The sequence below is a fragment of the Camelina sativa genome, chromosome 3 (genome assembly GCF_000633955.1).
Source record: "Camelina sativa cultivar DH55 chromosome 3, Cs, whole genome shotgun sequence".
NCBI classification, from domain to species: domain Eukaryota; kingdom Viridiplantae; phylum Streptophyta; class Magnoliopsida; order Brassicales; family Brassicaceae; genus Camelina; species Camelina sativa.
The window spans coordinates 17,870,569-17,884,671 of NC_025687.1; the positions used below are offsets into that span (position 1 = coordinate 17,870,569).

Here is a 14,103-nt window from a genome sequence, read left to right on the forward strand (position 1 = left end):
CCCCTCCCCTCTGGTAGGATATCTCTGCAACGCCGGCATGATATATGAGATTAAGGAAAAATCATTCTATTTATATTTACTTCAAGTGATTATACTATTTATTAATATCACATGCTAGACTATGTTAGACTGTGAGCCGCTATTGCAACAAGTGAAAGGGAAAATAAATAACTGGTGTTCAAAACACTTGTCTTTTGCTGGTCGACTTTTGCTGATTAATACTGTGATCGCAGGGATAACAAACTTTTGGTGCTCCACTTTTGTTCTCCCAAAGAAGTGTATTGCAAAAATTAACTCCTTATGCAGTGCTTTTCTATGGAAGGGTTCGATTGAGGGACACCATACAGCCAGAGTAGCATGGGCACAATAACAAAAAAGAAGGATGAGGGTGGACTGGCTATTCGTGACCTCAACTACTGGAATCAAGCTTGTACCATTAAACTCATCTGGCTCCTTTTCTTCAGATCAGGTTCGGTTTGGGTGGGTTGGTTTAGGCAACACTTCCTAAAGGGACATTTTCACAACTTTTGGACAATGAAGCCATGGCAAAATTATTCTTGGTTGGCGAATAAATTACTAAAGCTACGAGGAGAGGTATTCGGTTGGATAAAGTTAAAGGTAGAAGATGGAAAAATCTGCAGGTTTTGGTCGGACAATTGGTCACATTTTGGTAAGATCTCTACTTTCCTCTACTCGGCTACAGAGACAAGGTTAGGAATCCCGCAGAATGCAACTCTTCACCAACTCATTCACCAAGGACAGTGGTTACTCCCACATGCTAGAACAGATAACCAGCTTGCTCTACTCTCTTATCTTGCTACTCTGACTTTGAAAAGCAATGAGGATTACTATGTCTGGGAATTAGAGGGCCAAACTTATGCTCGTTTCTCCACTGGACATGTATACCATCTTCTTCGTCCTATATTTTCACAGGTCGCGTGGAGAAAATCGGTTTGGATCTCGCGAAGTATTCCCAACCATAGCTTCCTAACTTGGCTCTTGATTCTCAACCGGTGCCCTACTCGAGATCGGATCCTCCAATGGGGTCTACAAACGGACCCTTCTTGTCTACTATGTAATGGTTCTTAGGAAAGTCGAGATCACCTCTTTTTTACCTGTTCCTATTCTTTCTCCGTTTGGTCTACAGTAGCTTCACGAACCCGAACCCTTGCTTCCGCTACTTGGGATATCACTTTAAGAAACATGCAAACTCATCAAGGACTTAAAGGAAAGAAACGCCTCACCTTACTCGCTTGGCAATGTTCTCTCTACTTCATCTGGGAAGAAAGGAATCATCGACTGCATCGCCAAACCTTTCGCTCGCCGGATACTCTACTGCGCCTCATTGATGCCACTATTCGACACAGAATTACTAGCTTCAGAGACACTAATCCTTCCTTGGCCTCAGCAATGTTTGATATTTGGTTCGGATCTACTTGGTGACGACACTATTCTATTGCTTACTCGCATGTTCGTCTACTAACCTTCTTAGGTTCAACTTCAATACCATTGAATGTGTGTTTATTGGGCTTATGTCCTTTTTTATGGGCTTATGCCATTATCAAACTCTAAAGTCGGGCTGGACTTTTGTATTTTTTCTTTCTTTATGCAATTAAATAGAAAGTTTTTTTCAAAATAACTTATGTAATTTTAAACTCCAGTATGTTTTTTTCATGCTTGTAAATATATGACATGCTATTTATATTTACTTCAAGTGATTATACTAATTTATTAATATCACATGCTATTTATAAGAAAATTTCATGTAATTTTATGCTGCTGCATATTTTTTTCTCGCCCTAAAGTTTTCAAATAGGTTAGTTTAGTCTTTAACCTCCTCCTATCCCACCTGAGATAACGTTATTTACTAACTATTTCTGTCAAAACGTTATTCTCTCTATTTTTTCTTCTACCATGATTATCTACCAAAGTTGCTTTTAAATATAGGTAGTTATCATTATTTGTATGAATTTCATCCTTCCATCTCAACTCCGTACTGTAAGTGCCCTTCACTTTTGTGTTTCTTTCCCATTCACCGTTTCCGGTTTTCAGTGTTTATTTAGACGTAGTGTCACGGGTTTTTTTAAAAAAATAGCTACAAAGAAATTTTCATCTCAAATACCATGCTTATTTTACCTACTACATAACCATCATTACTTACTCATGCTATTGTTCCCTACGTAGATGAACCTGTTGTCGGCTTTGTAACTTACCCGCGTATTTGGTGAGGGCACGAATGTCATCTTCGTCGTATGGAAAGTGGTAGTTACTCAATGTTTTTGACGTTGTGGTAGTTTCTGTATTATTTGTGAAAACTGTGCTATTTACTAATAATACCCAAACAAAAAAAGCCAAATTTCTAATATAGAAGTTATTTATGATGATCAAAGTTTCACACGAAAAAAATATTCGGTACAATTAATAAAAACTTAAAGGGATATTCAACTTAATGTTTTAATTTGATGTTTTAAGGATTTGGTAGGATTTTAATATTTCAGAATTTTGAAATATTTAGTAAAAGATACAAAATTAAAATTTCCCGTTAAAAAGATATGGTCAAACCTTCATCCACAGTGACAGTGACACTTAATTTGATTTATTCACGTAAAAAAAAAAACAGAAACATTTCTTTAGAGAANGGGGGGGGGGGGTAATTTGAGTTAATATTTTGATAAAAAAAATTATGAAATCGCATGTTATGCAAATATAAAATTTAAATTTCTTTCGAAAGCATATGTTATTAAAATTAGAGTTGCTATTGGTCGGAAATCAAAAGAAAGAAAGAATATATCTAATGTAGTCGTTGTGACATGGAAAACAAAAATTGTCAATCCGCTTCGTTGAAATGATAGAGATGAATAGGCTCGGTAGGTTGCTTTTAAAACCCTGGATGTGTTGCAACTTTGTGTGAATGTATGATGTATTACCAAGTTTGCTACTAGGTTTACCAAGTTTTAGAATACGTTTTCTTTACTAAATGTTAAATACAATATTACATAATCTTCTCATGTATGAAGTATACTAAAATCCTTTTTTAAAAGTTAAAGTAAGTTCACAAAGTTTAAAATAACAGTAGTTAAATATATCATTAGGGCGTAACTCAGGTTCGCCCCTAGTCAATCAATAATGCGAAGTGTCCCTTGTTTACAAGGCTCGTTGCTGCTCAGAATCTAACACATGGGCATGTGTCATGTCATGTGGAACGTGTTCATGTTTATAACTTTATAGGCATTTTCATAATCAAATTAAATAGAAACGTCGAAATTTTGAGAAAAAGTATTTGACAAAATTTTAACGAAACAATGTATTTCAACCACTAAAGGACAAAAACAAAAGAAAAAAAAAAAAAAAACCCATAATAACACAAAAAAAAAACGCTTAAACTAAAAATCTCCATTGTTAATTAGTTAGTTGATCCGAATGGTTAGTGATGAGGTCTGAAAATACATAACCACCACCTCCACCTATTGCAGCGGTTAATAGGTGAGAGCTTCTTGGGAACATCCGGCAAAGTAACGTTTTCCGTTGATGGTTGCACCGTGACTCGAAGCTTAATCCCAGCCTGACAAAGACCTGTCTTTAAGCTCACAAAATAATGGCTTAGTGAGCCTAACGAGATCGTGTCCCGTCTTGTACACAGCTACGGTAGAATTTTGTTCACAGGATCTGAACTCAAGATCATCGCTGATTTCTCTAACGTCATTGAGTTCCTTGTTGTATTCGAAAAAGAGAGTATCTCCAACACGAAATTGCTTATCTTTACTCCACTTGTAATAGTAGTAACTGTTGTAGACGCTCCATCCTTTGGAATCACCGACCTTGTAGATCCTTCCTATCTTGCTCGGTGGTGGTGGCGGCGGAGAAATAGGACGTGGCGGTTCATGGTTCTTGCTCTGCGGTGGTGGGGGTGGAGGAATCTGATGGCGTGACGGGCCATGGTTTTTGCTCGGTGGTGGTGGAGGAATCGGACGTGACGGTTCATGTGTCTTGCTCTATGGTAGTGGTTGAGGAATCCGACGTGATTGGTCATGGACGACAAGAACGTCGAGTTTAAGTCCGGAGATGCATTGAATATGATTTGAGGTGATGAAGTAATAATGTCCTGGTTCCTTAAAGGTTACCACATCGTGTCCGGTGTTGTAAACAACTTTAGGAGAAGAGGAATCGCATGAATCATACTCTAAACCGCTGGAAACTTGAGCGAGGTCATTGACGTTCTGATCGTATTCGAAGACGAGGGAATCTCCCACGTGGAATTGCTTATGGTTAGCCCAAGAGTCGTCCGTCACAGTCCATCCAAAGTTACCACCGACTTTGTATGTTTTAGCAGAGGTGCAATTAAAGAGAAACATGATCACGAGCACGAAGCCAAAGATCTTATTGGTGACCATGATTCGGGTCGTGTGGATAGAAGAAGAAGAAGAAGAAAAGATGCTTCGAGAGAGAAGTATGGACGAATGTGTTGGTGAAAAAAGAAGTCACGTATGTGCTCTATTTATATAGTTTCACTATCCCTAATCATAATCCTTGTCTTATTTGGATTAAGTTAACTTTATTTGCTTTTTCTCTAGATGAATCGAAGTTCTAAGGTTTTTCTTTTCTTTTCTGGTTTATACATAATATATTGTTCCTTTTACAATCCTTTTCTGATTATGTTTTTATTTTTATATTTCATGTTTCTAATAATGGAATTTGTTATCTTATTGAATACAACTACTCAAGGGCTCATTCATAAATTAATTTGAAAATTCGGTGATAATAGTATTTATAAAATGATGTGTTGATAATATCGTACATATCTATATTTTGAAAATCTTGTATAATTTAAAATAACTATACACTTGTTTTTTTTTTTTTTTCAAATTCTATTTCATGTATAAGTCACTTTGTCTAAAAATCTTAAATTTTTATTTTGGAAGGAAGAGATGAACAACGCATAGTCAATTTGTCTCATTAGAACGACTAGAACTCTCGTAGCAAAGTTGTTAACCCATCACAAAAAGTTGCAACATATCTCGTAGCAAAGTTCTTTCTCCCGTGTCACAACAACCGAATTATAATAATCTGTAAACATCAAAAATTTTAATTTGCAGCCTGTGACGACGGTAAATAATGAGATGTTTTTGAGAGAGGCTCGAATGAAGAGGCAAATAGTGAACCTGAATCTTCAGCTAAGCTGACATCATCCCAAATATCTGGGATGATGCGAAGTCTATTTGTGTGACCGGCAGTGATGTGTTTGCGTTGGACTAGAGAATTCCTAATTTTAGGTGAATTGGGGGAGGATAGTTCGTTCGAACAACCGAATGTTGCGTTATGCCATGAGAAAACAAAGAGCTAGCTAATGTGGGTACTCTCGAGGGGCTGCGTTACGAAGGAGTTCAAGGGGCCCTAACTTGCCCATTTGTTTAAGTAAAATTTTATCATTTGTTGTTTGATTACATGTTCTAGAGGCAATCTCTTATAGTCAATTTATCATCGTGTTCTCCTTTGCGGGGATTCCAAGTTGACTTTTTATAAAACGAAAGTATTAATAGTACTCTCCTCCTATACCGGGCCGGATTATCCTCTAGACGAATATAATACGGGCACGGGACAAGTAGATGAAATAAATTTTGATACTATGATACATTTTATGCATATAATAAAAGCCACAATTATTTTTTGTTGAATCTGGTAACGTGTCAAAGGCTGGTAGTGAGTACAAATGTCCGACACTAATTTATGTATCTTGATTAATTTTTAACAATTATGAAGGAGTATTGATCACTCGGGATCTTTGTATACACGAGTTTATACTTAGATATCAAATCAAATCTAATAGATCGGAGTAGATAAATCAAGTAACATTATTTATCGATTGACTGATTGTGTTAATCTTTGTGATTGACTGATTGTGTTATCTATATCGATTTAGAAGGTATCATGGATACCCAACAGTACGCTATATATTAAAGACCATCTTGAAGTTACAATTTCCATCCCAACGTTCTAGTTAACTAGTTGATTGAACTGGTTATTAAGTATGGTTATACAATCTAAGTGGTACATATAATGTGGGTGCTGTGGAAAATTAGCTAAATATGGAAATACAAACAATCTAAATTATATGGATGGTTAGAGATTAACGAGGTCGACTCCAGTAGCGCGTGTTACTTAACGTAATACGAGATTGAACTATGAGGCATGATCTTGTCGATCTAATGATGTCATAAAAATGAAGGATGTGATCTTGATGAGCCAATTACGTTATAGTTCTTAAGCTCAAAGAAATCAATCATCAATATCGTCTCATCATGATTGATCAGTATGATATGTGCAATCTCGTGATTTTCAAGCAGTCACTCATCTCCAAAAATGGCAAATTTAAATGATTTAGTATCAGAACAGACTTATGATGAAGGACATGACTAACTCAATTCAATTGATCTTCTTTAGTTATGACTTTTCAGGATCGTGTCACAAGCTTAGAAACTCGTTATGTGGGTTTGTTCTTTATCTCATATAGGTGCAATACATAATCAAAGAATTAATAATATAGATCTTAAAGAGAATATAAATATATAATGTCTCAAAGTTTCAACAAAACTAAATCTTTTTTGCACAAGAAAAATAGTCTGATATTTTCAAACACTTCCAATGTCCCCAAAAAAAATTTGCTCACAAGATCATCTGTGTCAAAGTTTGCTATGTTTTGCCAATACATTTTCTTTTAGTCACTATATCTATATTTGGAGATTCCCCAAAAGGTACACAATCATCTGTGTCAACAACATTTCTTGACTTATCAACTACGTTTGACAATTTCCCTTATCATTTTGATGACCTTGAAGACCCTGAGAAGATCTTGTTTCATCAATCTTGATCTGTTTGCAGTCACCTCTCGGAATGACAAAGTCTTGAACATAAAGATCAAGAGTCTGGTCGCAAATTTCTGCCAGTTGACGTTTCGTAATACCGAACTCTTGAAACCAGGCTTTATCTCCATCACAAGGTAACTTCATCTTACACATGCTCAACCCGAGGTATATAGCAGCAGCAGCGATCTGACAAGGTCCAAATTGTAGGCAAAGATACGTCCGTAGTGTGTTATTGACGAAGTTAAACGCAGCCTGACACAAACGCCTAAAATCCTCGGCCTTAACCGATTTCTTAATCCAATCCATCACTAGTGGATAAGGGTGTTCGATGTCGAGATCACATCCTAATGTAGAGAGCACAAGCTTCTCTCCTATCAACACAGTGACCTTCAATCTCTCGAACACATCTTTCAACGGTTCTATATTGAACAAAACCATGTAAGAGAAAAGGAGGACATCACCAGCCGGCCTTGGAGACCCTTCGACTTTTCCAGCGATAAACATACAGATGGTGGCGACTATTTTAGGGTCGTTCTTTGCGAGTGATTGGCGAGTGAAGAACCGTTGACATAAGACAATCGCTGTTGCTATAGACCTCTGAGGACTGTTTAGTCTCTGACCAAGCTCTTGAAGGAATGAAGTGTAAGACCAACGTTGGAAAGTTTCTTCCTTAATGCTGATACCGTCGAGTCTCGATGGAGAGTTTTTTTCTATCTCTTCTCTTGTGTAATACCAGCTGCTTATTTCTGCCATTGTTTATCCCCCAAAATCTCCCAAACGATTTGATTCCCAAAAAGATCGAGAATAGAGGAGGGTTTTAAACGAAACCCCTAACCCTAAGATGAGTAGACCAATCAAAAATTTAAATGATTGTCCATCTATTTTGGATATTTCGTTTTTTCTTCTTCTTTTGTAATCTTTCGTTTCTTTGGAATAAGATCTTTTTTTTTATTCTCACATTTAAGTTACAAAATTCAATGACAAAAGTCAAATTTGATAATGCATCTTTTCAATTTTTGAAAATGTATTTAATTTTGTTGCTTAGATTTCAAAACTTAATACACTAATAAGTAAGAAATAATAACTAACTCATTTTTTTCAACTTAATTAAAAACTTACGACCGGAGTTGTCGTGGGAAGGCAGTCCCATAATCATCCTCCAACAAAATAGAACGAACAAAGTCAAGTGGTCGCTCATATGCAAGACGGTTAGTTTTTTTATACACATGCAAAATACGCTTTATCCAGTTCTTCGAAAGAAAGTCATAGCACAAGCGTACCAAAAACGACAGCGGATGAGAATTGCCGATACCTGCCTTCAGAAAACCAACCACAATTTCGAAGTCCACTTCCAACTGCAACCGCAAAACCCAACACTCCCAAGAAATGAAGAGTCCATAGTATACTCCCAGAAATTTAGATATCGGGCAATAGCGGACCCAAAATGAATTTTAAACCAGGTCAAGCAAAGTAAATTTTTTTTTGACGAGGATAAATGTGTTTTTTTCTCAATAACCATTAGGGAAATTTAAAAATTTGGCCAGGTCATGTGACCTGCCTTGTTTGTACATAGGTCTGCCACTGATATTGGGACTGAGGAAATACCAGTATTTAAAACAAAACCTTTGACCCAGTCATCGGCTTCATCTCGTATGACACCTCTGGCTGTTGCTAACCCAGGTTACCTCTCCACCCGGCCCTCAGACCTTGATTCTATTGAGGAACCGCAACCTACATATTAACCACAAAAATCTCTTGAGCCAAGTCTCTAAGAAACTGCACTCTATCCCGACATTTGCCATTATCTCCAACCACATTACCACACCGCCGCTTCCAATCCCACCAAACAGACATTGCAAAAAGTGTAAACTATGTACTCTCTCCCATTGTAGTATTGTCCCCCAATTTACTATACAACCACTCCAGTAATGACATGAAAAAAAAACTCTCTCCTCTTCCTAGTTGGAACCAAAAGAGCCCACACACCAGCCATTTCTGGACAATCCCTTAGAATATGAATACGCAAATGAATTCATTGTTAAAGCTGAGGTTTCCTTACTGCATCACCTAAATCTCTTTTACTCAAAGTTTCATTTTTTTTTAAATATTATTTCTGTGTAAATCGAAAACACTTACTTTTCACATAATTTGACTTATCGATTGAAAATAAATGATCTGTTTTGATTTTAAATGTTTGAATAAAGAGTGTATTAGTTCTTAGATGATTTTTTAAAAATTAGTTTTAATTCTTAAATGATTAAAAATTATTATTTTAAATGATCTGTTTTGACTTATCGATTTTATGGGATATAATTAATATTAGGTGAAGATTTTTAACACAGTTATCATACATAATACGAACTCCCTAGGATGAAACTCTGATGGAGGCTGATGACAGGTAAGAGGCGACGTGAATTGATGGTGATGATGCACAAGTGGATTGCGATTGACGGCAGGTGATGTTCGAGAGAGAAGAGCAATGATTCGATGGTGGGAAGTGTTAGATGGTTATATGGATTCAAAAATAAAGTGAAGAGTTTCTTAATCACAAAGTGTTTAGAAACTCGGAATCATGAACGCATTCACGAGTTCGGATTGAGAGAAGAAAGATTCAACAATACTTGTTACATAAAACTTCTTCGCTACCCAACAAGGAGGCGTCGCTTTTGGGTTTTATAATCAACCCTAAGGCTCGACACTCCAAACAACAGGAAGTTCAAAATAAAACAACAAGGCGTGTAAAAGAAATAAGAAAACAACGAAGCGTCTAGGTGATCTGTAGTAGTACAGAAGTCACTTGTATTAGTACAGAAGTCATGGTGATTGTACATTATTCCCCATTGGTAATGACTTCTAGATAACTCGACGTAGTGATCCATTTGCCTCATTAAAAACCATACCGAGAAAACCCATTGGGACAAAACTCAGCTATGGGAAAAAGAGTACAAACTTCACACCTAAGTTATCTAGTTATCATTACCGGGTGAAGTCTTCAGGGTGGATATGTTGAAGACTTGGATCCTCGGTAGATTGAATGACCCGTCAGCTATGAGTGCATGAGCTTCCTTGGCTATCTCCTTAGCTCTTGAACGAGTGATCCTTCCCACGATCTTTGGTTTCTCTGCAGCTTCTGTCTCCTTGCTGGCCACGATCATATCATCCTCCCCCTCTTCAAAAGGATTTGTCCTTAAATCGGGATCTACATAATAAGGAAGCAAGTCAGAAACATTGAAGGTTGAAGATATATTATACTTACCTTGAAGATCAATCTGGTAGGCGTTGTCGTTGATCTTCTTGACGACTTCAAATAGACCATCAGCTCGTGGTAGAAGCTTGCTTTTCCTCTCTTCTGGGAACCTATCCTTGCGTAGATGAATCCACACCAAGTCTCCTTCTTCGAAAACGATCTCCTTTCTGCCCTTGTTCGCATGTTTCTCGTACTGCTTGGTTCTTTTCTCTATGTTCTCCTTAGCTTTAGCATGTATCCTCCTGACCTGTTCAACCTTTTCTTTGCCATCAAAGCTACACTTCACACTTAAAGGTAAAGGAATCAAGTTTAGAGGTGATTGTGGATTAAAACCATAAACAATTTCAAAAGGAGAGAATAGAGTAGAAGAATGCTTAGCGTGATTATATGCGAACTCTACGTGTGGTAAACATTCTTCCCATGACTTGAGGTTGCTTTTCACTAAGGTCCTGAGGAGTGTAGATAGTGTCCTGTTTACCACTTCGGTTTGCCCATCTGTTTGCGGATGACATGTGGTTGAGAATGATAGCTTGGTTCCGAGTTTAGCCCATAGCGTTCTCCAGAAGTGTCCTAGAAACTTAGTATCTCGGTCTGAAACGATTACTTGAGGTATTCCATGCAGACGTACTACTTCCCTGAAAAACAAGTTAGCTACAATAACAACATCATCCGTCTTGTGACTGGCAATGAAGTGAGCCATTTTGCTAAACCTGTCAACCACAACGAAAATCGAATCTCTACCATTTCTGGTTCGAGGTAAGCCAAGAACAAAATCCATAGAAATATGAGTCCAAGGTTGAGAAGGGATAGGGAGAGGAGTGTACAAGCCGTTGGGCTGTACTTTACCCTTGGCCATTTTGCAGATATGGCACCTAGAACAGACTTTCTCAACGTCTTTCTTCATTTGAGGCCAATAGAAGTGTTCTTGCAGTCCAAGTAGAGTCTTTGACACTCCGAAATGTCCAGCTAGTCCACCTCCGTGAGCTTCTCTAATCAACAGTTCCCTTATGGATCCTCTTGGTATGCACAATCGATCCTTATAAAATAGATATCCATCCTGCCTATAGTAGTTTTCAAAAGCAAACTTATGGCATTTGCCATAGCTCTCAGCAAAATCGATGTCAGTCTCATAAAGTTCTACTATTTTATCAAAACCTTCAAGCTTAGAAGACAAGGTAGAAACGAGAGTGTACCTCCTGGATAATGCATCTGCGACTACATTATCCTTACCTTTCTTGTATTTAACCGTGTAGGGAAAAGTCTCTATGAACTCCATCCATCTGGCATGTCTCTTGTTGAGCTTCTGTTGTCCTTTGAGATGCTTCAAGGACTCATGATCAGTATGAATAACGAACTCCTTTGGCCACAGGTAATGCTGCCACGTTTGAAGAGCCCGAACCAAGGCGTACAGCTCCTTGTCATATGTAGGATAGTTTAGCGTCGATCCTCCTAGCTTCTCACTGAAGTAAGCTACTGGCTTCCTATCCTGCATCAAAACAGCACCTATACCCACTCTGGAGGCATCACATTCAATCTCAAAAGTTTTCATAAAATCAGGAAGTAAGAGAATAGGGGCAGTGATAAGCTTCTCTTTTAAGGCTGAAAACGCCTTCTCTTGTGCTTCCTCCCATCTGAATCCTACATCCTTCTTGATAACTTCTGTAAGTGGCGCTGCAATAGTACTGAAGTCTTGGACAAATCGCCTGTAGAATCCTGCTAGTCCATGAAAGCTCCTGACTTCTGCCACATTTTTGGGTGTTGGCCACTCCTTAATAGCCTTGACCTTCTCATCGTCCACTCTAACTCCTTCTGCACTGACAACAAAGCCTAGAAAGACAACCTCAGTAGTACAGAACGAACATTTAGAAAAATTAGCAAAGAGGGATTGAGAACGAAGAACATTTAGAACTTGGCGGATGTGTTCTAAGTGTTCTTCTAGACCTTTGCTGTAGATGAGGATGTCGTCGAAGTACACAACCACGAAGACGCCAATGAAAGGTCTGAGAGCATGATTCATTAAACGCATGAAGGTGCTAGGAGCATTGGTGAGACCAAACGGCATGACTAGCCATTCGTAGAGCCCTTGCTTGGTCTTGAAAGCTGTTTTCCATTCATCTCCTTCCTTCATTCTGATCTGATGATACCCACTCTTCAAATCGATCTTTGAGAAGACTGTTGACCCACATAGCTCGTCCAGCATGTCATCTAATCTCGGGATCGGATGTCTGTACTTCACTGTGATATTGTTAATAGCTCTGCAGTCAACACACATCCTCCATGAACCATCTTTCTTTGGTACGAGCAAGACTGGTACTGCGCATGGACTGAGGCTCTCTCTGATGTGTCCCTTGTTCATCAACTCTTCTACTTGTTTCTGCAGCTCTTTAGTCTCTACAGGATTGGTTCTGTAAGTTGTTCTGTTCGGTAGAGCTGAACCTGGTACCAAATCGATCTGATGCTCTATCCCACGTATTGGAGGCAAGCCTGGAGGTATCTCTTCTGGAAATACATCCTTGTACTCCTCTATAATTTCTATCATCTCGCGTGGAAGCTCTTCTGCTGGCTTGGTACTATCGAGTGTCTCTTTGTAGACAAACATGAATGTGCTCATCTCTGGGTCAAATAGCTTATTGAACTCGCTGAGATTGATGTACAGGCTGTGAGACACTTTCTCTGTATCCTTGCGGTTCATGTGAAGCTGATCCTTGTAGATCTCGTTGGGTTTAAGTGGTAGAAGAGTGACCCTGCGTCCTTTGAACTCAAATGACTGTCTGTTGGTGTAGCCATCATGAAACACTCTTCTGTCAAACTGCCATGGTCTTCCCAAAAGAATATGACTGGACTTCATCGGAATAACATCACAAAGAAGCTCATCTTCATACTTCCCAATTGTGAGTTTCACTACCACTTGCTGTGAAACTGTTAAAGCTCCTTTGTTATTCAACCACTGTAGCTGATAAGGTCTTGGATGTGAAGTGGTCTTGAGATTAAGCTTCTGTACCATCTCTTCATTAGCAGCGTTAGTCCAGCTACCACCATCAACGATCAAGGTGCATACCTTGTCTTGAACCATACACCGGGTGTGGAAGAGATTCTCACGCTGCCCTCGATCATCTGGATGAGTCTGAACACTTAAAGCTCTGCGTGCTACTAACATCTCTCCCATGACTGCTGGTTCACCTTCTTCACCTAAATCAGACTCTGGTTCACTCTCTAAACTGTCTACAGGCACAATCTCTCCTCCTTCTTGAAGAAGAAACATCTTCTTGTTAGGACAGTCTCTGGAATAATGCGCCATCCCTTGGCATTTGAAACACCTGATATGACTTGTAGAGGTGCTACTCTTGGGCTTGAAATCGATCTTAACTTCCTCTTTAACTGTGGCTGTCGCGGGTTTGCTGTCCTTGGTGAAGGCGGGTTTACTGAACTCTCTTGGCTTGGGAATGTTAGGCGTAAACGTTGACCTCACTCCCTTTCTCTTGATCTGTGATTCAGTTAGCTCTGCCTTATGTACCATTTCTTACACATCTTCATAGTTCTGCAGCTCTATCTTCTCTTGAATCTCTCTGTTCAAACCTCCAAGAAACCTAGACATAACCATGTCTTCACTTTCTCTCAGATCAGCCCTGATCATAAGCGTTTCCAGCTCCTGATAGTAGTCTCTTACAGACTTAGTGCCTTGAGTGAGATGCCTTAGCTTGTTAAGAATCTCTCTCTGGTAGTGTGTAGGCACAAACTTCTTTCTCATCTGTGTGACTAACTGTTCCCATGTAGTGATAGCAGGCTCTCTCTGTCGATGTCTAGTGAGTCCCAACTGCTCCCACCACAACAAAGCATAGCCATTGAATTCAGATATGGCTATCTTCACCTTGTTCAACTCATAGGTACCTTGAACTTGAAAGTTCGACTCCATCTTCCTTTCCCAGTCTAGATAAGTCTCTGGATCATTGGTACCATGGAACGAAGGATACTGAATCTTGAGATGATTCAGCTGCT

General features: G+C 38.7%; 1 protein-coding gene and 1 pseudogene across 1 annotated transcript; both read right to left on the bottom strand.

Moving 5' to 3' along the window:
* On the bottom strand, positions 3,425 to 4,391 carry LOC104779095 (annotated as a pseudogene).
* LOC104779097 (putative cyclin-T1-1) lies at positions 6,792 to 7,613 on the bottom strand. The gene has a single exon (XM_010503490.1). The coding sequence runs from the start codon at positions 7,611 to 7,613 to the stop codon at positions 6,792 to 6,794; it is 822 nt and encodes a 273-aa protein (XP_010501792.1).